The sequence below is a fragment of the Wasmannia auropunctata genome, unplaced genomic scaffold (assembly GCF_000956235.1).
Source record: "Wasmannia auropunctata unplaced genomic scaffold, wasmannia.A_1.0 LD335996.1, whole genome shotgun sequence".
Classification (NCBI taxonomy): domain Eukaryota; kingdom Metazoa; phylum Arthropoda; class Insecta; order Hymenoptera; family Formicidae; genus Wasmannia; species Wasmannia auropunctata.
Genome location: NW_012026894.1, coordinates 2,599,616 through 2,625,817, shown reverse-complemented (window position 1 = coordinate 2,625,817; position 26,202 = coordinate 2,599,616). Strand labels below are relative to the sequence as shown.

Here is a 26,202-nt window from a genome sequence, read left to right as displayed (position 1 = left end):
AAATGGAGAGACAGAGAGAGAGAGAGAGAGAGAGAGAGAGAGAGAGAGAGAGAGAGAGAAGAGGATAGAGAAAGAGAAAAGAAAAAGAGTGTGCGAGAGAGAATTAGAGTATAGGGAAGAAAAGGGAGTAAAAACGAAGGGAGTAAAAAGATAAAATCGAGAATCGAGAGAGTAACAAAAGAGAGAAACGGAGAAACAAGAGAGAAAGAGAAAGAGAGAGATATACACACATACGAGGACAGTACAGGTTGGCTGGTACAGCTTCGGTATCCCACCCTCTTCCCTGAGGGTATGAGACCGAGGGATGAGGTCGAGGGCACTGATATCCGCCCAAATGACTGCCACGTAATCACCGGCTAATTATCCGATAGATACCCGGGAGCTTCCTCTCTGTCTCTCTCCTCCTCTCACTACCGGTCTCTTCATCTCGATATCGGCTACACCCGTTGCGAGACAGCGCGGTGAATTGCCAAAGGGAGGATGAAACGAGGAGCGAAACGGAGAGGAATACTGCCAATATGGCGTATGCAGGCGGCCAGTCCACACAGAAAGCGCAGTTCCCGCGTTAAGCCTAACGGCGAGTGTCAATATCGGTGGTGATGATAACTGTTTTAATGCGCGTTAAATATAACTAAAATAGCCAAAGGACAATTTATCATCTTATTCCATTTGTTATTAATAATATGCAAACTATACGTAAAAATGTTGTGTATATTAAAACTCGATTCGATTATTTTTTCTGTCTCATGATATTGGATATTGGAGAAATTTGCCGTTTAGAACATGTACTTGGAAAGCAATGTTAAGCAACCAGCTATTAATATTTCTAGTTCTAGACTTAACCTCAACGATCATGTGACCATAATCAGATTCGTAAAGCGTTATTAGAACGTTTGTAATGCGTTTTCATATCGTTGAGTAACCCGCTTGCCTGTATTGCTTCATTAATGGAAACAAGGTCAGTAACCACTCTCCGGGGACCTCTGTGACGGACAGCTAATACGTGCAAACTAAATAGCAGAGCGAATCTGAATCCATCACCGAATATTGTACATACCGCGCTGTTCGAAGCAAACATCGATGTTTCAATTAAATTAAAATTAATATTCAATTCCATATAATTTTATTGGAGGAATTTTATGCAATTGATTTTATTAATCTTCTTGAAAGTCAAGAAAATATTCGACAGATAATGTTTTAATTCAATATGCGTATCTTTCAATTACGAGACGAACTGGACTCGCAAGATTAGAGCTCGTACTTTTAAATGTATATGATAAAATAAAGTTAGATAAAATCGATAGATCAATTAATCAAATTATAGACCTTTTTATCTTAAAAGATAATAATCATTTTCTACTAGAATATATAATAAATCGAAAGACATTAAATCGAGTAACATTTCATGTAGTGCAAGTAGTGCTGCAATTCCTGCGTACTTGTGATTCTAAGCAGATTATAAGGTAGCACAGTTTATCCAGAAGCGCGACTTCGTCGCGCGCAGGAGAGATAAAGTGTCCGCCATAATTCCATTTTAGTAATGAAATATCGACGGTAAAGAATTCAGCTACTTTTCGCCGTGAAATCCAATTACTTATCCGGAGGCGCGCCTTTAGCCCCCGTCGTCCAGGTCGCGGGTCACCGTTATCCCGGAAGATTTACTTTCATCGTGGGCACCGGCGCGGAAGGCCGATCGGGCTCGCCGGGCCCGCTCGATTCGCACGCGCGGTCGAAAGTCGGGCGCAGTTCGACGCGCTCTTTTCGAATTATTCCGCGCTTGAGATGCGGAATAATTAGTTAACGGTATGTACGTACCCATACGTTTGTGTGTTTATACGCACACACACACACACACACACATCCGTGCGTACTCTGTGCCGTGTGTATGCGTTCGCGCTCCCGTTGTGTGCGTAACCGTGTATATGCCGCATCTCTTAGATAACATCTAGATCCCGCCCGTCCTAAGCCTGACTGACGTTTCTGTGCAGGCGCGTCCCCGAGTGTCCTCGTCGTCGAGGACCACTCTTTGCCGATCCCGTAGATCTCCCGGCGGATGTTTTCTCGCCGAACACCCTCCCCTTGTGCATCTCTCGACAATCTCGTTTCGGGTAAGGTCATCTCCCCCCCCCCCCCATTCGCCGCCGCCCCTTCTTTCTTACGTGTGCACGGTGAAAAACATAATTCGACCTTTTTTTCGGCCACGTGGCAGCGCGACACAATGCCGATTCATCGCGGCGACACGTAACAAATCTGGCCACGCACCGTTTGTCTCGGAGTTTGTACAAGCATTCGCCACGCTCGAGCGGGACGTCGCTATTAATAGGGCACATCCAACGAGTTGCTCCGGTGCATAATTGCTTTCTTCATCGTATTTACGTATGTGACGTAATGGTTCTTTAACCACCGGGTAAGATGCTGTGACAACGAGACGTTGCGAAAATCAGTTCTCTCGGAATTCTTTGTGAAATGGCAATTCGAAAATCGAATGTTAAGGATTTAGGGGAGTTGGTAAAGAAACGATGTATCCTATGTAAATATTGTCTCGCAGAGATCGAATGGTATTGCCTGCGGAAACTTGCGACTAAACCAGGAGCTTGTATAAAGTAACTTTTGATGAGATTCTTTTAACGGTAACTGTCTGTTGTTACAGACTTCTGTCTTGCTTGTAAGAATTGATTGAAATGCAGCTGCCTTTTTTACTTCCTGCTAGAGATACATCTATTATCAATTTATTATCAGTTAAAGAAGATATAGGCAACGTAAATATAACTGTGTATAACCAATTATCTTTGCACACTTAAATAAACTTAATTGATTAATTCCGAAGGTACTGACGCAAGTAATTACAATATTTTTGATTCTGTTATACGCTGATTTTCGAACGGTCTCCGGCTTACTTATTAATGTACGCGTTTTTTCTCTTATCGATGAATAGCCCGTCGGCCTGTTCCGTCGGCGGACGAAACAAACGACGGAAAAGAAAGCGAGAGATCGAGAGCGCGTGGCCTGGCGATCCGATAGGAAAAATACGGTCGCTCGTTCGAGTGAAGTATTTCAATGAATATGAAAGTGACGGGCGCGTAATCCGGGGCAAATTTATCTGACCTCCCGGATATATCTCCCTAGCGTTGACCTGGGACCATCGCGGCGCGGCGGGGGGAAGGGCAGACGGCAGGCGGACAGAGGGGCCCAAACCCCTCTCGCGCAGCAGATAACGTATCGCGGCTCGCGCCACCGTCCGAGGACCCCATCTGTTTTATCCGCTGCCACTGCGTATATATTACGCCTTGCCGCGGATCCGTAAGGATTGACATATAACTCGTACCCGATGACCTTTTTACGCTCCATCGAGGCAAGCGGGTCGGGGGCAAGGCCGCGACGGGCGCGTTAATTAATTTGCACAGCCCACGCTCTCCGCTCGTCTTTCGGGAAACTTTTCGGGGCAGTGACTCGTGTGACGCGCTCTTAAGCGCCAACATTTTTTCGCGTTAGTCGAGTAAATATGCCCGATAACTCTTGAACTTTATCACGCAGAAAAAATTAATATGTTAATATTGTGATACTAACGTATTGTACATCTTATTTTGACCACTGGGATTAAATGTGTCGACAAACATGTTCTAGCATTATTATATTAAACATTTTTTTAATCTGAAGGAACGACCAGGATTATATCTCTCTCTTTCTTTCTATGCTGTTTCTAAAATTATTTCTAATATAATATCTTAAAGAATCTCTTAAAATATTTTCACAAGAAATAAAAAATAAGTGATTTAAACGAAAATGATATTTAGACGATTAAAACAAGATTTCTAATTGATGACGAAAATCCGAGAATGTTCAATATTACTGTGTGTTGAGATGGCGAAATGATCGATGGAACAGCGAGGCGATGGCATTTCTCGAAATTGGATCGCTCTCGGGAAGGCAGGATCAAAAAAGGGGAGAGAGTCACAATTTGTCGAAAGAAATAGGCCTGTCGACGGATTCGGAGCGCGATCTCGTCACCGAAATCGACGATTTGCTCTTGCCAGGCACGTCGTCCTTCGCGGATCCAGGATTTTCGGGATTCCCTCTCCCGACCGAGTTGCGCGTCGAAGCCGTCACGCGCTTGTTTGCACGCACCTGCGTATACATATAACAACGTCACGCACACACCGCGCGTTCGTTTATTTCTTTTGTTCCGCCCCGTAGCCAGGGGTGCTTGCTCGAGAGCGCGCGGGGGTGGTTCCGACAGCCGGAGAGAGATGTGTCAGATCGCGGTGATAAGCGGGACGAAAGTCAAGGATGTGGAACGCGCGCGATATAATATCACTGGGTTCGTTACGAAAACGATTTGTCAAATCGAAATCCCGCAAATTATATTGTCATGCACCCTTATTTCGATATAATCCTATACGAACTCCTTTTTCTTCAAATTACGCGATAATGACATAGAAATTCCCGAGGGAACACTACGAAAGATATTTTCTCTCTTTGTTATTTATTATTGGATATTCCTATTATTCTGTCCAATAATTTTTATACAAAATTTTATCATTACTGTTATACATGCACTTCACTCTGCTTCAGTAATATTTTAAAATAATATTTCTGAAGCTCTCAGTTCGGCGCAGTTGTTGTTGTTCAAGAAAATCCCAGAGTTTTGTTTTTACTCCGCGGCTTGTAATTGCGTTCCCGCTGAAAGCCAGCGGGGAGTTCCGCTGTCTCAGGTGTCAGGACTTGTGCGGACTAACTTTCTGAAGACGTAGCCGGCTTGCCAATTGATTCTCAGCACTTTCTCGACAAATTTTAACGACGAAACTTCCGGGCTTCCTATTATTTTGCTGCGTTTCACCGGTACGATTTTAGGTTTGTTTGGGAAGATAATAGGCAAGCGCGCCCGCCCGCGCCGCTACGGGCAAGAGAGGCCCGCATCGTATAACAATTTACTGGCTAATCGAAAAACTTTGTTAAGACTGTGAAACTTGGTTAATTAGCATCTTTACCGAACTGCCTGCTTACCTTGCGGACCGGTTCCGTCGGTCGAAAGAGGAAGGAAGAAATTATACAAAGTACAAGCTGCATTATCGATTCGGCGACTAACAATGCCAATTTCACCCGGATGGAGTTAGAGGGTCGCCCATAGCGCGTCTATATTCTCCAAAGAATAAGCGTCGTTCCGTGTTCATTAGCAAGAACCGTAAATGAATTTCCTTAATACACAATAAGTAAATTTAGCAAAAGACAATGCAGGGCTAATCGAATCGATCAACGTTTAAGCGAATCAACTTAATCAGATTTAAAGTAGGTCAGGCTAGGAGAAAATCAGGAGATGAAGCTGGTCGAGGCTAAAATGAACCCACACACGTACACACACAACGATGTCCCGCAAAGTATCTGTTTCTTTATTTTTCTTCTCAAGGCGTTATAGATATCCAGGGAATAATCTCTGTCTCATATATATATCATTCTAGTAAACATGAACAATAATAAATATAATGTGTACAAGAACGTAGGGGGAAGGGGCAGTTTGCGTCTAATCAGGCTGCTCGGTATAAAATAGCGCATTTTATTATATGGCATCCTCGGCAACAGCTCCATACGGATTTGTTCCTTTTGATTTCAAAAGACACCGACCGTTCGTGTGTCTTTCTCTCTCTTTCTCTCTCTTTCTCGTTTTCTCGCTTTCTCTCTCTCTCTCTCTCTCTTTCGCTCTCATTCTCGCTCTCTCTTTCTCTATACATATTTGAGTACGTACTTACACTCGACCGCACAAATCCTATGTCCTCGACTCGTCGCCGGACTTCTCGAGTGTGCGCGCGCGAGATCGTAAAGCGTACATAAATATTCATAGCGCGAAGTTTTCCCGACGAAATATCCTATTCACCCCCTTGTCCGCCCGTGTCTGAGAGTCTGTGACTTCGCCGGGTCGACGTCAAGGAGCCACCCGACATGGCTCTAGGAGAACCGACGTCGTGATGTCGGCGTCGCATATCGCACGGTCCTACGATTAGCGAGCACAATCTCTCTCTCTCTCTCCTCTTTATTGTTCCGCCGCGAATCTTCAGAATACATAACGTTCAAGCCACTATTCCCTGCCACATCATAGAGTCATAAATGTTCCGAGATCGATCATTGTTTAGCGCTTTGACACCTATTATGAAGGGGAAGGTAGCAACATGATGCAGTCGTTTTTATTTAATCTGTGATACTTGATATTTAAAATTTTATCTGCGTAGTTTTTTGAGATAAAAATTATATATAATTCAATAGATATACCAAAAAATCTTATGCTTATATAAAGTGGAAATTATATTTTGATATTTCTCACGCATAAATTTCTATTTTATCATCATATATTCCCACCTTCCTCTACCAATTGCAGCGTACCGTGAAGCCACGATAATGATGTTTCTCGTGATATTGAAATAGTATGTAGGATTTCGTCCTGCTTCCAGACGGATTATGCCCGTTAAAAGGCGAGAAAAATCTATCGCCGCTACGCTAAGAGAATCGACCGCCCTAGCGAGTAAGTGACATAAATGCAATTAAGCGACGATTGCAATTGTACGTCGTTCTTTTTGTAAACGTATTCAGCGTAAAACTCACGCTCGCGTTATTGCCAAAATCGATTGATTTCGCAAATGATGATTGCGCCATGCAGCCGCAAATGCTTGCCGAATGCTGTTGCATAACGATAAACGGATGACTCGTGGAAAACTTATTTCCTTCAATGGCGCGCAGCGTGGCGAAATGCAACGTAGAAGAGTGATTTTCGCCTCTACTTCTAACAGATATATCCGATATATATCCGTATAACTATCGACTACCTATCAGCCCTCTCGCGCACAAGCATTACAACTACTCGTGAGGTTCGACGAACACTCCGTATACACACGTGTTGACAGATTGCGCACTACAATTGCGGATTGTTCCCATAACAATGATCCAATTGAGAGAATTGAGCTAAAAGAACTGAGATTTAAGTGGTTCCCCGTCTCCTTTCGATTCTGCGCCCAAAGAGAGAGGGAGAAATCGTTTAAATTTCAGTTAACTCGAACTAGTATTTATGGGAATCGCGCTGAGTGTGCGTGAGACAGAAAAAGCGGAGTTATATCCAATTTTTTTTTTCCGAATGCCTCATTCGCGCAACATTCGAAAAAGCGTGACCATTCGATACCAGATATTCGTCTACTCTTCCGTTCCGGCGATCACGGGCATTTCGCGCCGTGACATTTCAACTTTGAAATCGCTTCTGGTTCGCTTATTTTACATTTATTCTCGCTATGTACACTTCTACATATATATGTATATATATATATGTATATATATATATGCGTGAAGATTCATTTTCCGTATCTTTTGTTCTTCTGGCCCAATTATACTCGTCCACTTTCAAGCGGGGTTCAATTTTGCTCCGCTTCGGCATTCCTTTAACGCAATCTTGGCTGTACTTAGACGGTACAAGCCGCCGCACAACACACTCGATCTCTTTAACGAGAATTTCTATCGAAGATCAAAAATTTACAGAGTATAGCTTAGCCACTATAATAGAGAATGGCGCTAATAAAAAGTCTCGTTTTAGTGTATATGTGCAACGATTTAAGTGATTACAGACAGGTAGATCGTGTTTTTGTCTCACGCAAGAGACAGATATATTTCTCTTTTCGTAGATACCAATTTAAAATCAGTCGTTTATAGCTGCATACTAAATTATTATTGCACGAAGAGCTGAAACGTAACAATTAATATTAAGACGGATTAACGTTGATTGGCAAATATAATCGTTCATTTCGGCAGTGAAAAATAGTCAACTTGGCACCTGCTGCCAACCTCATTGAAAAAAGTGAACAGTCGCGTTCGAGGCGAATTTGCGCGCACACCTTTCCGAAAATCTCCGAAACTCTATCGATGAATTTGAAGTCGTAAATCTACGTATGAGTAATCACGATCTGAATTAGAATCGACGAAAAACATTTGCGAGATACCTAACCAGCTAACGAACAGTACGTCACATTAATGAAGGAGATACGAATACGATTTTTAAAAGCGCTAAATCCTCCGTCTTTCAATCTATGTTTTTATACATTTGAAAAGTGTAGAAGAACTCTCGATATATTACTGGGATCGGGTGGGGCGTAGCAGAAACCGATGAAGCCGTGGCTTTTCCAAAGTGTCGATCAGCATCAGGGATTAGAATAAGAACTCACCGAAAAATTGTTACTCGCGGTTTCAATATCCTATACCGATCGAAATCCGACGCGACCCGATACGGAGCGCCAGACGCGTGTACTATATGCTTGCAATTACCTAGGCTAGTTAATGATTAAACTGCGCACCCTTCCCCACTCGCGATAACGCGCCGTCGACTATACGCGGATGCGAATTTCGCGATTTTTCAACTGCGGTCGCGTTACGCGGGGCGGGGAAACGACCAAAAAGAAAGTTAGCGTTCGTTTGCATGTAAAAACATGTGTCTGTCTCGAGGAATGTGCCGCTCTTTTCGCCGAGCTGCATCTTTGTGCGCGCATTACTCCACACATTCATCCCGTTTCACGAGCCCTCACTGGCGCAGGTACGCGGATTAATACCGGGGGAAATATCATTTTTCGGAATTAATAACTTTCCGGGACTAGAGGGATCGACTCTCTCTCGCGTATAGAGAGTTCGTATATTAAAAAGTACGGAAGTTCGTGCTCCGAAATATATTAACTCCCGGCTTTAATATCCCTGCTTGCGCGAGAATCAGGAACAGTTGCATTTCGCGTGTAACGATCCGCGAAATGCATCCAACTACGGCCTTAAAAGCGCACGAATTCGCGCTCGCGGCCGGAACGAAGGTAATATCGACAACTGTACACAGATTTTTTTTTCTATTTACCATACAAAGAACTGCGGATACGCTACCACCGGAATCAGTTTACAGCGATTCGCATTTACGCATGTAATTAAATCGCTATTGTCAAAGTCCCGCATTGTATAATCCGCATTTTTAGAATGGTCGTCCTTATTATACACAAAATAACAACGATGTAACAAAAAATTCATATTTTTTTATTGCCAGCGTTCAATGAATAATAACAAAAAATATACAGAAATAATAAGTTCATAAATTACGAGATGTCATGATATAACTTTAGAATGTGTCGTTCTTGCGATTATTTATACTGTTTATTTACCTAAAACTCTATTCAAGGGAATATAAATACATATTAGCGAATTGCACTGTTACCAGGGCCTTTGTAGAGTTAACCGACGACGTGTCAAAACGCATTTGCTATGCAAATTTGATTGGAGTAAAGCAAACGAAATTCTCACGTTTATAGGATTGACGTGCATGCGACAAATACATTCGATTATGTAATTACGTACAACACCACGTCCATACGAAATTAATGAGCATGAAAAAAAATGTAGCGGCACTGTTAATGATAAATTCTAGCGTTAATTCGGTTATACGCAACATAACTTTTATATATAAATTATAATTTTATTTCTACCAACAAATCATTTAAAAAAGAAAAGAAATTTTATTTCTAATAACAAATCATAGTAAAGATCGTTACGCTACGGTCAAATGTACAAATCACAATGATAAAGATCACCCACAATCTCTTTGGTATATATCAATGGAAGAAACTGATTCGCGGTGGTCCGTGTAATTTCTATATACAATGTATATATGTACACATATTCTAAAAATTGTATATAATATTGACAGCATAAATCTTATGCCGTTATCGGTACCAACGGGCACAAGGTGCTAAACTCCGTACCTTCGTGATGAAGTGCAGTGCGACGTGACACTGTCTCTAATATCCCAACAGTAATCCATAACGAGCAAAATGCTTTTGCTTGTTCTTGCTTGGTCCGAAAAATCTTTGTGTGCTACTTGCATTTTACGTCTTTTAAAGATCCACCGCGGTACCGAAAGTGATCGATATATTGATTTCAGTGTCTCAGCGAGTTTGTCTTCCAGATAGATATGTCGCTATAATTACGCGTATATAAAAGAAAGGACGTTATGAGGAGTAAATCACCGTTCAATTATGTGTTTACACAATTATATAATATTATATATATAAAACATTATTTATATAATATTATATATTATTACATATGTATAATTATTATATTTAATATAATAATTATATATATCTAATTATTAATTATATTATATACTTATAGTTTTGTAATATCAAAGTATTAGATGACGAATTAAATATTAGTCTATCAATACACTTTTTTACTTTAATACTGACTCGATGATTTACTTCTCGTAACTGACGAGAAATGTGCGTTTGTCAGTCGTTAAGTGTATAAATATTACATCCAAAAACGGGAAAGGGAGGAAGTTATTGTTCTCTGCTTTTTGCGACGTATTTCCCTGAAAGACAAACGGCGAGATCGAATCGAGAATTGTACACGATCGGCTCGCACGTTGGCACTATTTTCAATTGCTTGCGCGTTTCCGGTCGCACGAATTTCGCAGGCAGGCAAATCGATGGAATTTGCCCGCCGCTGCGGAAGAAAACTATCGTGCGGTCATTAGTGACGAAAACTATTATCTTCTATATATACGTGCTATACGTACCTCCTGCTCCTCCTCGTTTTCTACACGATATATCTGTTAAATGGTACCTGTCGACACATCGATAGAACATGCTCCCTACCGATACTCTACTCACTAAACATAGCTGCTCTAAACATGAATACATCAAATGCGAATAGAATACTTGGTTATACGGTTTCGCGGTGAAGGAAACTTCGCCGTCGATGTCCATGGCTGTTCTGATAGATATCTTATAATCGTTAATGGATAATGAACTACGTTGTAAATATGATAGATACAAAGTGTGCGTACTGCTACTCGAGAATGGCGATGATGGTGTATCGTTTTGGCAGTTTGTCGGTTTTTCTTCCCCTCGCGCGATGGCTCTCGACAAATTCTATTAATTCTCTGTCCTTTCGCGTAACATTTTTCGCGTATATGTATATAAGTGCGTGTTGTGTCCGTGTGCATGTATGGTATGCATATTTATATTTATATTCTTTGGTTTAGATGAGAGAACTATACGAAGAGGACGTATCTAAAGTCTACACAAAATTTCGTTTCGCTGTAGCTCTTCTTTTCCTACGTACGTCGTCGATTGTACGATATAGATATATGTATATCGTTAAATAGGTAGTTTTGCAAGATGTCTATACCCAGGTCCTTTAGGCCCGTACGTAGTAAAAATGGAACGATACCCATGTGTTACGCACGTTATTATCAATATAATGCCATGATATCGGATTCGGACGCGAACTGATTAACTTCGATTCTCTCTCTCTGTATGGTCATACTTCTAATTACATTACAGACAGAGAAGAAAGAGCCAGTTGACAATACTTCTTCCTAATTAAAGGTGATGTATAGTGCATGCTCTAAATTGCGATCAATCGTGACACGTTTGAGAGCGTGGCGTGTTTTTCTTTTTTCTTGTTTTCTGCAATTTCTCGACGGGTAGCGTACGAGTATCAAATAAAATTCGATAGATATTCGATGCTATACGTTCGCATTTCCTGTCCGCGAGGTTCTCGCCGGATAAATATATTAAAATTCTCTTTCGATCTAGTTTTTTTTCCTTCTATATTATACATTATACTAAAATCGCGAAATATAAAACGAGATAAGGACTCTCAGTCTTGGAGAATAAAATCGTCGAGGAAACGGTGGCAACTCGAAATCGGAACTTGGGAACGGGGGAATGAGAAATCACGAAGAGAGCACGGGGGGTGAGGAAAAAGGGGAACGGATTCGTTGGTCGCCGTTAACGTTTAACGAGGGATCGATATTGAGCATTGGTGCGCTTATTAGCGCGCGTCGCACCTTTTCCTTCGCGTCCTTTCCTTTCCCGTGATCCGATGGCGAATGTCAACGCGTTCGATGCCACAAATAGCATTTTCAAGACAAATAAACGCCCGACGTAGGTACGTCAAGCGAAAATCGAAACCGCCGAGCCTATCCGCGACAGATTAAAGCTGCACATTAAAAATTGCACATCCAACGTTATCGTATAGCGATTTTACGTCTCGCTAAATAATATCGCGGCGAGCATATTTACGCTCACTCCTATTATCGTTAATGACGTAATAATACTGCTTACTTTAACGACGCGTCCTAAGGAAGAAAGATCTAATGCGTTTCATTGTTCCGCCGGAAGTGCCCGCAGTGAACGATCGCTTACTTGTCTCGATGAATCATCTTGGCCAATCATCTTGGCACACCTTGCACGGCATTCAAGATCAAGATCACAGCGTCATCATTGTAAAATCAGTCAAGTGTCAATCTGAAGGTGGCGAGGAACGACGTTCTCTTACTTACCTCTGTCGTTCTCAAGGCCAAATATATATATCATTCGTTATCTCACATGGAAAGAACGGTTTTGAAGTATCTAAAAATTAGCCAGATACACTCTGAAAATAATTACTATCAAAATAATTATGTAGAACGTTTAAATTGATCGTTAAAATGTTATGCTGCAAAATTTTTTGCAGCATTGTGTGCTCATCATACTTGAATTTCCTACATAATTATTTTGATGGTCCAAAAAAATTATTTTCAGATCTTTATTTATTCACCCAAATTTTTAGAGACTTCAGCAAAATCGTTCCTTCCGTGCATAATAGCTGAATCCTATAAAAGCCTCCTGCCTTCCGGCGGCGGTGAATGTATATATACGAGTGAGCCCCTCATCGAAAATACGTACGCCATTGGCGAAGAGACAAATCCATGCAGTCGCATAAAAAGACCTAAAAGACATTTGTTCCTTCTTACGCGTCAAGGAACTATATTAGTTAGGTATAGTAATCGCGTAATCCCGATTAATACCGCTAATCGGTCGAGAGAATATTCGCATTTTGTAATTGGTATTAATCTCAAAATCGCAAGAGACGCATGTCTATATAATATGATGCTTTGCTTAACTCTTTATGCAAACTTCGCGAGTAACAACGAAATATTGCCGTCCCACGTTCACTGTAAATGCCATTAAATATGTTTCTAAATTGAAAGATTGGAAAATCGTTACCAGACAGTCATTTCTATGGTGCTGGTGGAGATCTCTGTCATTCATGTCGGCGCAAAGGCGACGCACTTCGGTCAAATCGAACGCTACGCGATCGCGTACCGCGATATCATCATGCATTTCGGCTCGAAATACATAGCTTACAGTTCCTCGGAGAGCGCGATCGGAGCTCTGGAACCGGGCTTCATGTCCTTTACCCCGATACCGATATCGTCCACCGGCGCTGGTGCTAACTTCAATTGATTACCGTTTACCTTGATGTCGTTGACGGAATGAGAACGGCCGTGGGTGACCAGGGGCTTAGTGGTCTGATTAGTGGTGCTGTTCAAGTTAGAGCTGGTGATCGAGTTCGCGCTGGGGCTCGAGGCGGTATTCGAGCTGGGATTGCAGTTCGCGGTGGTCGTCGTCGAGCTAGGACTGGAATTGGAGTTACTATCCTGCGTCGGATTTGGATTAACGGTATGGAGATTTGGATTGGGAACGGACTTCGATCTCGATTTCATCTTGGGATTCGCGCACGTGGAATTGAGAGTCACGGTATGATCCGCGTCTCGGCCGGTGGGATCGGACGCGGAATCGGGTGACACGGACATTTTGGCGGGCGTCGTTGACTTTGACGATCCAGCGAGCGTTGCTATTTGATTGGCGGATTGGGACCGAATAGCGTGTCCACCGAGCTTGTCCTTCAATGCCATCTGATAAGCTACCTCGAAAGCCTGACCCAGAGTCAGAATCACCTCCGTCGCCTGATCCTGTAACGGAATGATGGAGCTTCGTATGTCAAAAATCCGAGCGTCAAAAATGAAATCATAGGAAATTAATACGTAATAAAATAACTTGAGCGATTGTTCTCTTAGTTCTCTTTGAAAAAAAAATATTTACCATCGTTGGCACGCAAAATACATGACAAAAGTGCGTGCGACTGGCGTGGTCCTTCGTGATATACGCGAAGTGAGTAAGATCGTCAGCATCTTGGCAGGCGCAATGAATGTTACGGATCTCGTGCTCGCAAATTGGCTCCTATAGTGTCAGTCATAAAGAACATACCTTTCTATATTTTCGTCTTGCACGTATAAAAATGTTTGCTGTGACAAAAAAGAACCTTACATTGTTTAACGTGTTGAGAAAACGAACGCCACGATAAGAGATCGCCAGTATAATGTCAGGGGTGATTCTAGGTTCTCGAAAGGTCTTCTTCAGCTTCTGTATCGACTTTTTCGTCGACTCGGTGCCGCGTAATTCCTTGACGACGGTGGAGCCCAGATACTATATTATTTATAAACAGAAAAGACCTTTTTTCCTAAGAACCGACGACAAATTATTTAGCCGAAGTTTTTTAAGCGTTATGGATCACGGAACATCTACAAGAGTTCTGTAATTACTATTTAAATATTCTGAATACAATTCTGAATGTAAATGGATTCTCTCTCTCTCTTGGATTGGAATATTCCATGGAATTAATAGGCAGAACAATTTTCTGCACGAAGCCTATTACCGCATCCTACGAATTAACTGTAATCACGGTCGGCCTTGAAGCGATGCAACGAGTGTCATAATTTACTCGCCACGCATAATTAACAGAATAAGACAATAGACAGGTTTTAGTAGAACATTATAAAGACAGATAAAATTACATAAGAGTTGCTTAAAAAAACGTTGATACTAGTTCAGCAATATCATTGAAAAAAAAAAAACATTTTTCATGCACCATCCATATAATTTTATACATCAAATTATATTTACAGCAAAAAATAAAAAAAAATTTGATATATTGTTTCTCATATGCAATAATTACGGGAAAAGAATTTGCCATTCAAATAATTTTAACGATTGATCGATGTGATATCGGGAATAATTGCTACTTGTTACGTTTAGAGAATAAATAAATGTTTTTTTTTTTTTTTCGGAGATATATACGATGATATAGAAACACAGGCACTTACGTTAGCGACGTACGTGACGTTGCCGGTGACTAGAGCCTTCGGCTGATGCCTCCATTGCGTCTTGAGGGTGGAGGGCACTCCAAAAAGCAGCTCGGACGGAGCCCTGATCTCGAGTTGTTCCGGCGCCGAAATCGCCCCATTATGCGAACTGGGTCGCTGGGGTGGCTGGGGCGCCGGCCTGTTTTTGCGATGCCTTAATGTGCCCGTGGCCGCCGAATTCGTGCCACCGGTTATCGACGTGCCTCCATTACCCTCCGCCGTTGCTTCCGGTAATTTCTCCCGTATCTCCTCCTTCAGCTGCTGTATGTTCGTCTTCTGCGGAAATAACATTCGAGCAACCAGATTTGAGTGCCGTTCCACGCATGCCAAACGGATCGTCCGACCGGCGATCCCGAATTTAGTCGGAGACTGATGCACAGTTTAGATTCGTTTGTTCGCGGAATACGTAATCTCGTGTGCCTTGAGTGCCTGAATTGCGAAATAACCGAGGAAATAACTATATATAATAGATAATAATAAATTTTCGTCTACTGTGTTATTTAAAAGTGCAGAATATTTATATTTTTCGACAAATTTTTTATTTTTGCGGAAAATATTAAAATCGCTCGAATTTACCGCCTCTCGTGCAATCGTAACAAAAAAATTACATACCAAAGTTGAGTTTTTACATTCCCCCTTACAGACCAATTTCCGTGCAATTTCGAATAGAAAACTGCCATGTCTGTCTGCCCCGAGGTTGCAATTTCTCTGGCAGAATTTTTTTATAGCTTTATCATGACAAGAATCTGCTGGACCAACCGGCTTTAACGAAACGCTAGGCCATGTACAATGTAAAAAAAAAAAAGAAAAAAATATTGCACCATCCGAAACTTTTATACGGCATATTACCAAGTCGAATTCGTCCCGAGTTTACTTTGTGCAACGTGTAATTACCTTCGTAAACGCATTTGTGTTGTAAATCGTTACACCAGAAAGAAACCTTTTACCGGCTGTGCCAAAACGTTGAATCATGTGGCGTCGATAGTCGCGACATTTCAGCTATTGCAAACAAATTGGATTCGAGTCGGGCGGGCGCGACACTCGAATTCGGATTACAACCCGAATCGTTCGCTCCATCTGGCCTATGCATATAATTCCGGGTATCGCTATTGCGACAAATTGCAGAAGACTCGAACGAAAGGGAGGCGAAATGAAAACGCGAGAGTGATGGAGAAAGAGAGAGAAAGAGGGAGGAGGGGAGAGAGAGAGAGAGAGAACATGTGAAATTCGAATGTTGGAGAGCGTATGGAACTACGAAAATCCGCGGGCGTTACCAGCGAGAGTGCCGTAGTCAAACTATGGTTCGTCGGGTTCGATAGCTGCGAAAAATCACGGGAGGGAAGAGACTGGTTGAAACGGGCAGAAGGGACCAATTTGTCGGGATTATCGAACGCGGGGATGACGCGAGCCGAACGAATTCGGTCGTCGGACACGTTTACGGGATTTAATGAGCTAATTAAGAGGACACGAGCGGAGAGGGGGAAGAGAGAGAGAGAGAGAGAGAGAGAGAGAGAGAGAGAGAGAGAGAGAGAGAGAGAGAGAGAGAGAGAGAGAGAGAGAGAGAGAGAGAGAGAGAGAGATGCGGGTGAGCAGCGAGATGTTACTTATCGACGCCTGACATGGTGAAGGCATCCGAACAAAAAGCATCGAGAGGCGTTTGAACGATCATCTCGGGGAGAACACATGTATACGCGTGCATCACAATACCGAGCCTCCAATTAGCCACGATATTTACATTATGACGCGATCGAGCGAAAGCGCGTCCGGAGCGATCGAGCTTGCCACATCACCGCCCGCCCTCGACGCTGCGCATCCTACCCTTGCCCGGCGAAAGTGTGCGCTCTTGTCAGACACCCCTGTTGAACGTATTATCTTCGTTCACCGATCCTAACAATGTATCGGTTCGCAAGACAACGGATTTTGATACTTGATTTATCGATGGCGCGAAAGTTTATTTTCTGTTTTCGGTATATATGCTTTTTAACTATTTTCTCGACTGTTTTTTAATTGATAAGCTTAATCTTAACTTTTTATAATTTTTTATTTGTGTTGATTCCTACAATTAATTATTTGTGTAGGAATTGCATAAATTTTCTCAAAGAAGCACGGAATATTTTAAACAAAGTTTTAAAATTCATTTAGAGCAAAAGGAAGTAATTTTGCATTACGATACTATTGTAGAAGAGAATTAATCTGCCACTTACCAGTGTGTTGAGATCCTTATTCAGATCTTCCAAGTTCGCTCCGGTGCCGTTTCGAGTTTGCGCGCGTGCACTGTTCGGGCCGCTCACGGACGCGAGAATGCGTTTGCGATGCGCCGGCTTCTGGATCTCGAGGACTGCCGCCAGCTCGACCTCCCAGATCCGTCTAACCCGATCCATGTCGGTGTACAGGTGCTTCCTGAATGTCTCCGCATAATTTTCCATGTGAATGCTCTTCAGCCACTCCTCCACCGATTGTCCGTGGCCGCTACGCTTTTCCACTCGTTTATTCAACAAACCGACCGCGTCCATGATCACAGCCCGCTCCTGTTCGCTGTTGATCTCCATGTCGCACAAATCCGACTCGTCCAACACCCCGTTCTGCAACCGCGCGCAATTAAACGATTTCCCCGCGTGTCTCACGCGATCGCAATCGCGCAACGCCGACAAGATACATGTCTATACTCACTATGAACTCGAGATCGTCGTAGCCGTAGTTAACAAAGAGAGACTCGTAATCCGCGAAACCTAAGCTGGACAGCCATTGGCCCACAGTTGTAGAAACAACGGGACTGCTACTGTCCGAACTTAAACCTAAGATATAAAAAAAAGTAATATTTTTCTGTAACTTTTTGTCACGGCAAGAACGTCGGTTTTAAATGTTAAAAAGTGTGTGATATTAAAAAGAAATTTTTTTTTAGTTACGTGAGAAATAGAGTAAAATGATTTCGGACGATTTCCTCGGATAGAATACGCGAGCCACTACACGTATGAATTTAGGATCGAGAAATCGCTCAAGATCAATGCCTTCGCCGTTGAAAGCGGAGCGTGACACGGCGATAAGATTACCTAGCCTCGTTTGGAATTCTTTCTCGAGCTCGCTGACGAACACCGACTCTCGTACAAGACCAGTTCCGAATGACGCCATGATCTCCGAGATCTTCGCCCATTCCTCCTGCTCGTCGAAGGGACTCATTATGCTGAGAGACTTCTCGTCCCTGTCGCGATCCCGGTCGCCGGTAAGCCGTAAGGCGACCTCGCCGTCCTCGAGACGATCTCCGCCCCCGCCGTCGCCGCCGGTTCCCATCCCGCATGCGGTCTGACCGTAGACGTTCCGCAAGCGGCGCAAGGTACGCGGCCGTTCAGCCGTGACGGAGCCCTTTAACAAACCTATCGGCACGCCGACAGATTACTACCTCGCAATCGCTTTTCTTCCTCACGCTCTGATAATCGTTCGTTCGAATTTACAGTGTTTTTAAATACAAATTTCAAAAAGTCGTACTTTCGGACAAAAAAAAAATAAAAATCGCTTACTTTCTGCGATTTGTTTACTCTCTAAATTTTCTAGAGTGAATCTCACTCCAAAAGAGTGAAATCTCACTCCAAAAGAGCGAAAATACTGTCACTCGGCCACTTGAGTGGCAATATTTTCACTCTTTAGAGTGAAATTTCACTCCAAAAAATTTAGAGAGTAATTTGGTGAACATTATTGCTATTCTCTCATTTGTCAAGGAACTTATCCGTTAAAGTTACTTATATACTTTAAAAATACCAGCACACAGAAGAAATTTTTATCTTTGCACAAATGCAAATGCTGTATTCTATTGCAATGACTTCAACGAAAATCTTGAGCTGATCTATAGCGTACTTCAAACTTTGCGTCAATTGGTTGTTCTGCATTCTGCGATTTCAACAGTCCTTCCAAGCCTCGCGGACATGTCAATTATCATTGTCTATACCAAGTCTTCATAATGCATATGCAGCACAAGCCAGTGAATTTACAGATACGTTGAATATTCATTGTAGATGTGTCATTGTCTCGACAAGAGAATTAGTCCGGAGGGCAATCAAGACTGTCTCGTGACATCACGATCGTTAAACAATTATGTCGACAAGAAGCTTTAGCAATTTCGAATTTGTGATTTGGTTTTGTGAGCTACTATACGTTATCTTTCGTGTAAAAAAAAAATCGATAAACGAATGATATCAATCAAAAAGGCTCTAAGCGTAAAAAGAAATAAAAAAATTGAATTTTATGCTCATTCAGATGTAATTTCTGCTAAATTATAATAAAATTTCTCTGAATGGGAGGAAAAATATTTGCTTCCTTATACGGGTACCACACATACTTTCTCTCCGCGCAGTGAAAAGATATTCAACGTATGATCTCTTCTCATAATTTCCCCTCAAGCACTCAGGAACTGCATTCCTTCACATCACACAGGTGCGAATAATTTCCCAATTTCCCTCTTTTCTCGTTCCTTTCTACGGTCCTTCGCTCATTTATCACGGCCCCACGCATCCCGCGTAAAAGAGGCGCTTGTTACTGGCCTCGCGTCGTGGCGTCCCTACAAGGGACGATTCGTTATTCGCGACAATCGACGACCCGCAAGCGCGCGATAGAAATTCCTTCATACGAATTCCGCAAATGAGGATTCACCGGCAGTAACGGTGGACGGGAAGAGAAAAAGGACCAATTTAAGCCACCGCCACCACGAATGCTCTTTCAAAGACGTCCTCCGCTCCTCCGAGAATACGCTGTGCACGACGTGTGTTTTGCACACACAAGCGACATACACACACACACACACGCTCAGACACACGCGCGTTCTTAATGAAAAGCTCATAAAAATATAAAATAGAAGCGAGGAGAAGGCGAGAGAGTAACGCGTGTGCACGTTACGAGAGGCAAACGTACGTAATTTTAATTAAAGCTCCATCGCGGAGGGCGTCGTCTGCTTACCGTCGTCGCTCTCCAGCCTCAGCCACGTTATATTATGTAGGTAGTTATTCAAGTCATATACACAAATTACTACATAAATTCTCGCCTTTTCCGTCCTCCGTTTGCTCGTCCCTTTCAACCATCATCTAAAGAACTGATTTGTCTATTTAGCTTCGCAGATAAAGTGTAACGACCAAACATCTTCGAGTTTTTATGTTACCAAAATCTTTTATAGATCTTCACGTCTCGTATAAAAATATAAAAAGAATCACAGTTTTGACAAATTAATTAATAAATTAATTAAATAATAAATTAATCATATTAAACTTATATAGATTCTTAAAGAACTTAGAAAATTTTAAAATTTATTCTTGAACTATTTAACACCATAAATATAAATGTAATGATTCAGTGTCACTATTATGTTATACAATTTTATAATAAACAAATTATAAGTTTAACGATAAGATAATTTAAAGAAATTAGTTGTCAGTTTTGAATTTATATCTTAATAATATTTTAGTATTCATATGACTCTTAATTGCGTTTTAATTGTAATCATTGTGATCTCGTCTTTGTAACAGAAAAGTGCGTTACTTCTGCTTGTCTTAATTCTCTCTTTTCGTTACGGAAATTTTCATGCGGTCCATTAAAAGAAAAATCCGCGAACAAATCTCATAGACTATAAACATCAAAATAATTCTTGCGTAAATAAGTGCCTGTGCCGCACGAGTTCTGGATCTTTAGAAAGAAAGAGAGGGATTTTAGGGATTATTAAAAATGTATGATCGTTAAGAGACTCGTAAACGATACGCCATTACACATTTTAAATCGGTGCTCCTACCCGCGCACCTATTAGATCGATCGGAAAAGTTATTAAAATCCGCAATAAACCCGTTCGGTCTTACATCGCAAATCGTCGGATAGAGGATTATAAAAACCGAAGTTCTGCCTGCAGATAAATACCAACAGGTCACGGACAGCATCCGCAAAGAACCGTATAACGGTGCAAATTAATTTCCATATTGCGGTAATTCAAGAGTCGATTTTAATTTCTCGCGGTATTTTAGCTGCTTCAATTAATAAAAATTGTTTTTACCAAATTATTTTATTCTATATTTTTGTAAATAATGTATCTTTGTGCATGTGTTTTTAATACTTTTATACAGATGGAAATTTAGTTCATATTAAAGCAAACTTCGGATATAAGAGTTCCTCAACGTTGCTTGTTGATCCACAGATGAAATTCTGCGGATCATATAAGGCGCCGCGCGATCATCCATAAATTACTTCGGCCCTCATCCAATTCTCGGGAGTATTATTAGCTCCCATCAGCTCATTTATCTTATTAAGTAACAAAGACTTCCTAATATTACTATTATTCCCTCGATTGCGAGACTACATAGACGCCGAGAAATGATTAACGCGTTAATACGCGCTATTGTCACGCACCGCAGAGTATTACCATTTAGTTGAATTAAATCCACGTACAATCAATTAAACCCAATTGGCTGTAGGTGCGATGAATTCTTGGATAAATTACAACTCCCGTGAAATCGCGGCTTGCAGTGAAACCAACGATTTACGCAAGCGATAACGCGGTTGCAGCGGATAATTACTGACCTTGCATATCGTCGATGCGCAATGTAAGTTTCGTGTATGAACTTGTAGCCGAAATTATTTGTGCTGTGTATTTCGCGTTGTGTATTTATGTTACATGTTTTACGTTTTAGCCAATAGTGCATCAATTACTATTTTATAAATATATATAATAATTAGAAAAAATTATTATATATCTAATTATTATTTTAAAAGACTTTTTACTCAAAATATTGAACATTTAAAATCTCGCGCGAAATATATTTTTTTCGTCGTATATAATTATTATTTATGAAGTAACTAGAATATACAACGTCAGTAATCTTGGATTCCGAGATTCTTTGTCTGACCCGCTGGGCGGATTATCTTTCAGAGATAATCGTTATCTACATCAAACAAGAGGCGTGTCGCATCGCAAGCGATTGCTGGTATCGGTTTTCTATGTGTTAACCGTCGATTACATGGTAATCGCTAATTAGTTACTCGAACTTTCCAGTCAACGTGTTGTCGCACTCGATTGCCGTTGACATTGAGACGAGCGTATAGCGCGCAAAATCATTTTGTGAAAGGCTGTCGTCATAGGAAGCGCTAATGCTAAACTCGAACGAGAATCGAATGAGAATGATGTGCCCCGCGATTGTGATGTGGGCTCGACTGAAAACCTTCGACGATTTCCGTCCTCATATCGCCGTACTCAATTATTCATGGATGGAAATTTCGCAAGAACAGACGATCCAAAGAAACAATCTACTGCTTAATGTATTTAGATGCAAATTTCCGTTAGATTATTGGCATTATAGACATTGGCATTGAAAATAAAAGTGAAAGCCAGAACATTGTTTATTTCTACGTATTTCATATTGACTCGAAATAATATTATATTTACACACTGTCTCAAATATGTGCCCGAGTAGTAATTGGCCGATCAAAATTTCATCTGCTATAGTTTTAAGTGTGTAGCAGACACGAGATTACACTTTATTTATATTATTGCGGCGTATCCAACTTTTAATTTTATATGCATAGCAGCATTGTTTTACATTCGTACTCATTAAGTAGTGAAAGCAAAATTTTGAAACAATAACTCTTGCTATATGTGCGACTGGCAAAATATTTTTCCTCAAACGCGAAAGAGCACGCAGAGCGATATTGTTCCGTCGAAATATCGCGGGCTGAAACTTTTTCGGGCGACTGTGCATAATGAATCAGTTAGTGAAAAATTAGGACGCCTCATATTTCTGCTTTGACATAATGGGTTTGTTCTTAATATCACGTGTATCTAATACTCGCAAGTTATAGGATTATAACGTAACACTTATGGCAAGACGTGTGCCAGAACTAAAGATAGAATGCCGCCCAAGAATAACAGAATCGCAAGTCTAAAATAAACGGGGCGAATAACACTCAGCGGGAAAGTCCCTTGTTACATAGTATTGATTGTTAAAGTTAAACCGTTAGTTTCTTATGGAGACAAATCAACATCATATTCTTTGTAAGAGCAAATTGCAAAACCGTTTTGCGAACAGTTAAATTTGTTTAATTTTACCAGTAAATTTAAATTCAATCTCGATACGTATTTTTGCTGTAAATTCTTTTCCAGATCGTAAATAAAGAAAGAAATAAAAGAACCTGTTTCATTACAGACGGATTACTTTTTGTCTAGCTTTCTCTTTTTTTTTATCTACTCGCGCTTTCCTTATGCGGGGCATAAATGAATGCGTTTGGATTTCTTAATAGAATTTATCGTAGTGAAATCGAGTATACATATAATTCGAAAAATTGTTAAATTAGGAAGAGCACCGATAATACTGCTGTATAAAAACAAATATATTTAAATTATATTACAGCTGTTATAGAAATAAATAGATATTTATTTATTTCAGCTGATATTACAGCTGTTATATATGATATGACATAATTCATTATTGGATTCTATATATCGTATGTATTTATCGCGCTACAATAGCTTTGCACAGGTGCAAGCTAAAAAAACAGCTTTGTTACTCTTGTAAATTCCCTTTAAACTCCTCTTTTCGGCTGCCTTTCGTGACGTACACAATCACCGAGGACAAACTATTATAACATCAAGCAGCGTAACGAGCAACAAGTATCGTGCTTTTTGCGAGGCACGCCAGGAACTTTGAACACGTAATGTTTCTGTGGAGTGCACGTGGCAGAACATAGACACACACACATACACACACTCTCTCTCTCTCTCTCTCACTCACTCACTCACTCACTCACTCGCACAAACACAAACACATAAAAGAAGGCACATACCCACGGACGCAAAAGTCCACTATCCCCCTACTATCGATGCTCTTCGACGTGCGTTCTCCTTTCCTCGTCTCTCAATGTCGTCTGTATCCTTCTTTCTCTTTCGCTCCAAATGGACCTCAATGCACGTCTCTTTCTCACGCGAGGAACACGTACACCCCTCGAAATGTTCTCTCACTCCGATTAACGAACGAACGAACGAACTACCGGCCGGCAACAGTTTTCTGACCGATCGTACGGCACGCCCCGCGCACACGATCCACCTCGATCCACCTGTCTGATCGATCGGCACGGCACTGAAGAAAACGATCGCGCTGCTCGATCGCGAGCAATCACGATAGATTCCCCACCACCTCGCGCGCGAGCACGTGAGCGGCGTGTCACTTCGTCGGAACGACGAATTCCAGGCGAGCTCTTCCTCGGGATTCCAACCGGAACTTCATTCAGCCCGACATTCACGGTAATGAACGAGCTCGAAGTTAATTATTCCAAGAGTCGTCGACAATATCTTCCACCTGGGAACGCATGTTAGAAATCTCGTTTCAGTTCGTTGTTCCCTTTAACCGGCACTTGCGATAAACGTGGGAACTCTACTTCGAATTAACGCCCCCGGAAGGTCGGAAATGTCGGCGCAGGTATATGACTTAATTCATCCAGAGGTCGACTGTAATCAACACGACTGACCTACTCAAGGACGTTCATGGTCGTTGACCGGCATGGTCGTATGACAATCCATTGTCGTATATCGGCGATATCGAGAAGCATTGATCTTCCACTTGATTTTACAATCGATTTTATATGTTCGTAAAATTCCTCGATTATTCCGCGCTCTCGGAAAGACGTCGAAGACCAAACGCGCGGTCGGAACTGCAAGTCACGGTTTTCGGGCGCTCGTGACTTCGTGTCGCTTTACGGCAAATCGGTCAAGCGACGCGTACGCGCCGGGCTCTTCGTTGCGCCACGAGTCTGGTTAACGAGACGACTAATTCGAACGTGTTAGGTCCACGAGGAGGAGGTGGTCGCGACGGCACAGCGGCGGTGGTGGTGGCCGGCGTAAAAGACGGCGGGGAAGGAGGCGAGAACAGACCTCGGTCCTCTCTCGCCACCCGCACACTCCCGATCGACAATAATAACGCGCGCGAGAGGGACAGCGCGGAAGGAACCCGGAAAGAGAAAGAGAAGGAGAACGAGGACCGAGAGAGCGGGGCCGTGCGATGCTCGTGTTGGTGCAGCGGGCCCAGCGTGATGGTAGCGTGGAAAGATGACCTCAGAGATGGGACTATCGTTCTCCGGAACCCCGGGCCCCCGAAATTACACTTGCTGCACTTGCTGGCGGTGGGACGAGGACCTCTCCGATCTTGCCCTTCCATCTTGCTCGCTACCAGCGCACTCGATCATCCTTCCTTTTTTTTGCCTTTATTATTGATGGTAACACGCAACAAACGAAATTGCTTTGGGGTATTCATTTTCGTGTAGACGCCGATGGTGTACCGAAAGAGAAGTATACGAAATCTCGAGGGGCATTTTTTTCTCTCACATTGTCTGGTTATTCCGATATTTATCGAAGTGTTGCAGAACTCCGTGCGATTCGGAGTTTTTATGAATAAAGTCACTTTTTCAGTATTATTATTTTGTTAACGAAGATAATAATTCGTAATTTCCGTTATCGAAACGCGGTCATTTATTTTCTCTAATCGACACTTTTGTCGAAGTACGTACGAAGGGAGATACGATGGAGTTCTGCCAAAAAATTCGCAAATAAAAATAGATCTCTTTGAGCAGCTTACGTAAAACTGACTGCACGACTGTCACGGTTTGCAGCGTCGAAAAAGGTTCCTCTGATCGGGATTTCTATCGACCGTCGACCACGATCTTGCTGAAGTACGTTTACTATGCGGACGTGACTATGCGGTTGAAACGAACTCGATTGTGTTGTGCAATTAATCGCGACTGTACCTTCGTTATATTTTCGAAAAAAATTTTGCGGTCGCCTCGCGATCGAAGTGAGTCATAGTGCTCAATTTGAGTAAAAGCGACTGGCCTCTTGCTGAGGTCATGTTGCGATTATAAAGTCTCTTCGTATGCATAACGCTGACACGCCGGCGCCAATAAAGATGACAGTCCACATCCGTTTGCGCTTTCACGAACGAATCGTCCGTCAGCTAAACGTCTCGGGTAAAACCTGCGGAATAACATGTACACGCAGGTCAAACACGCCTATTCGTATTCTACTTAAATTCATTCTCCATCGGCAATATTCAGGCTTTCTGAATTTAAATACGTTGAAACGCGTTATTTCGAGTTTTAGGGGACCTCGGAAACCTTAACACGAACCTGACAAGAAGTATCAAGATGATAGCGCAATGAAT

At 41.9% G+C, this 26,202-nt stretch overlaps 1 protein-coding gene across 1 annotated transcript; it reads right to left on the bottom strand.

Moving 5' to 3' along the window:
• Positions 1-11,595: 11,595 nt before the first annotated feature.
• Positions 11,596-24,846, bottom strand: LOC105453696 (ankyrin repeat and sterile alpha motif domain-containing protein 1B-like). The gene is made up of 8 exons (XM_011695857.1): positions 23,837-24,846; positions 18,085-18,405; positions 17,705-17,829; positions 17,239-17,616; positions 14,996-15,310; positions 14,160-14,318; positions 13,935-14,072; positions 11,596-13,804 (listed from the first exon to the last, which is right to left on the bottom strand). The coding sequence occupies exons 2-8, from the start codon at positions 18,320-18,322 to the stop codon at positions 13,193-13,195; spliced, it is 1,965 nt and encodes a 654-aa protein (XP_011694159.1). The 5' UTR covers positions 18,323-18,405; positions 23,837-24,846; the 3' UTR covers positions 11,596-13,192.
• Positions 24,847-26,202: the final 1,356 nt, after the last annotated feature.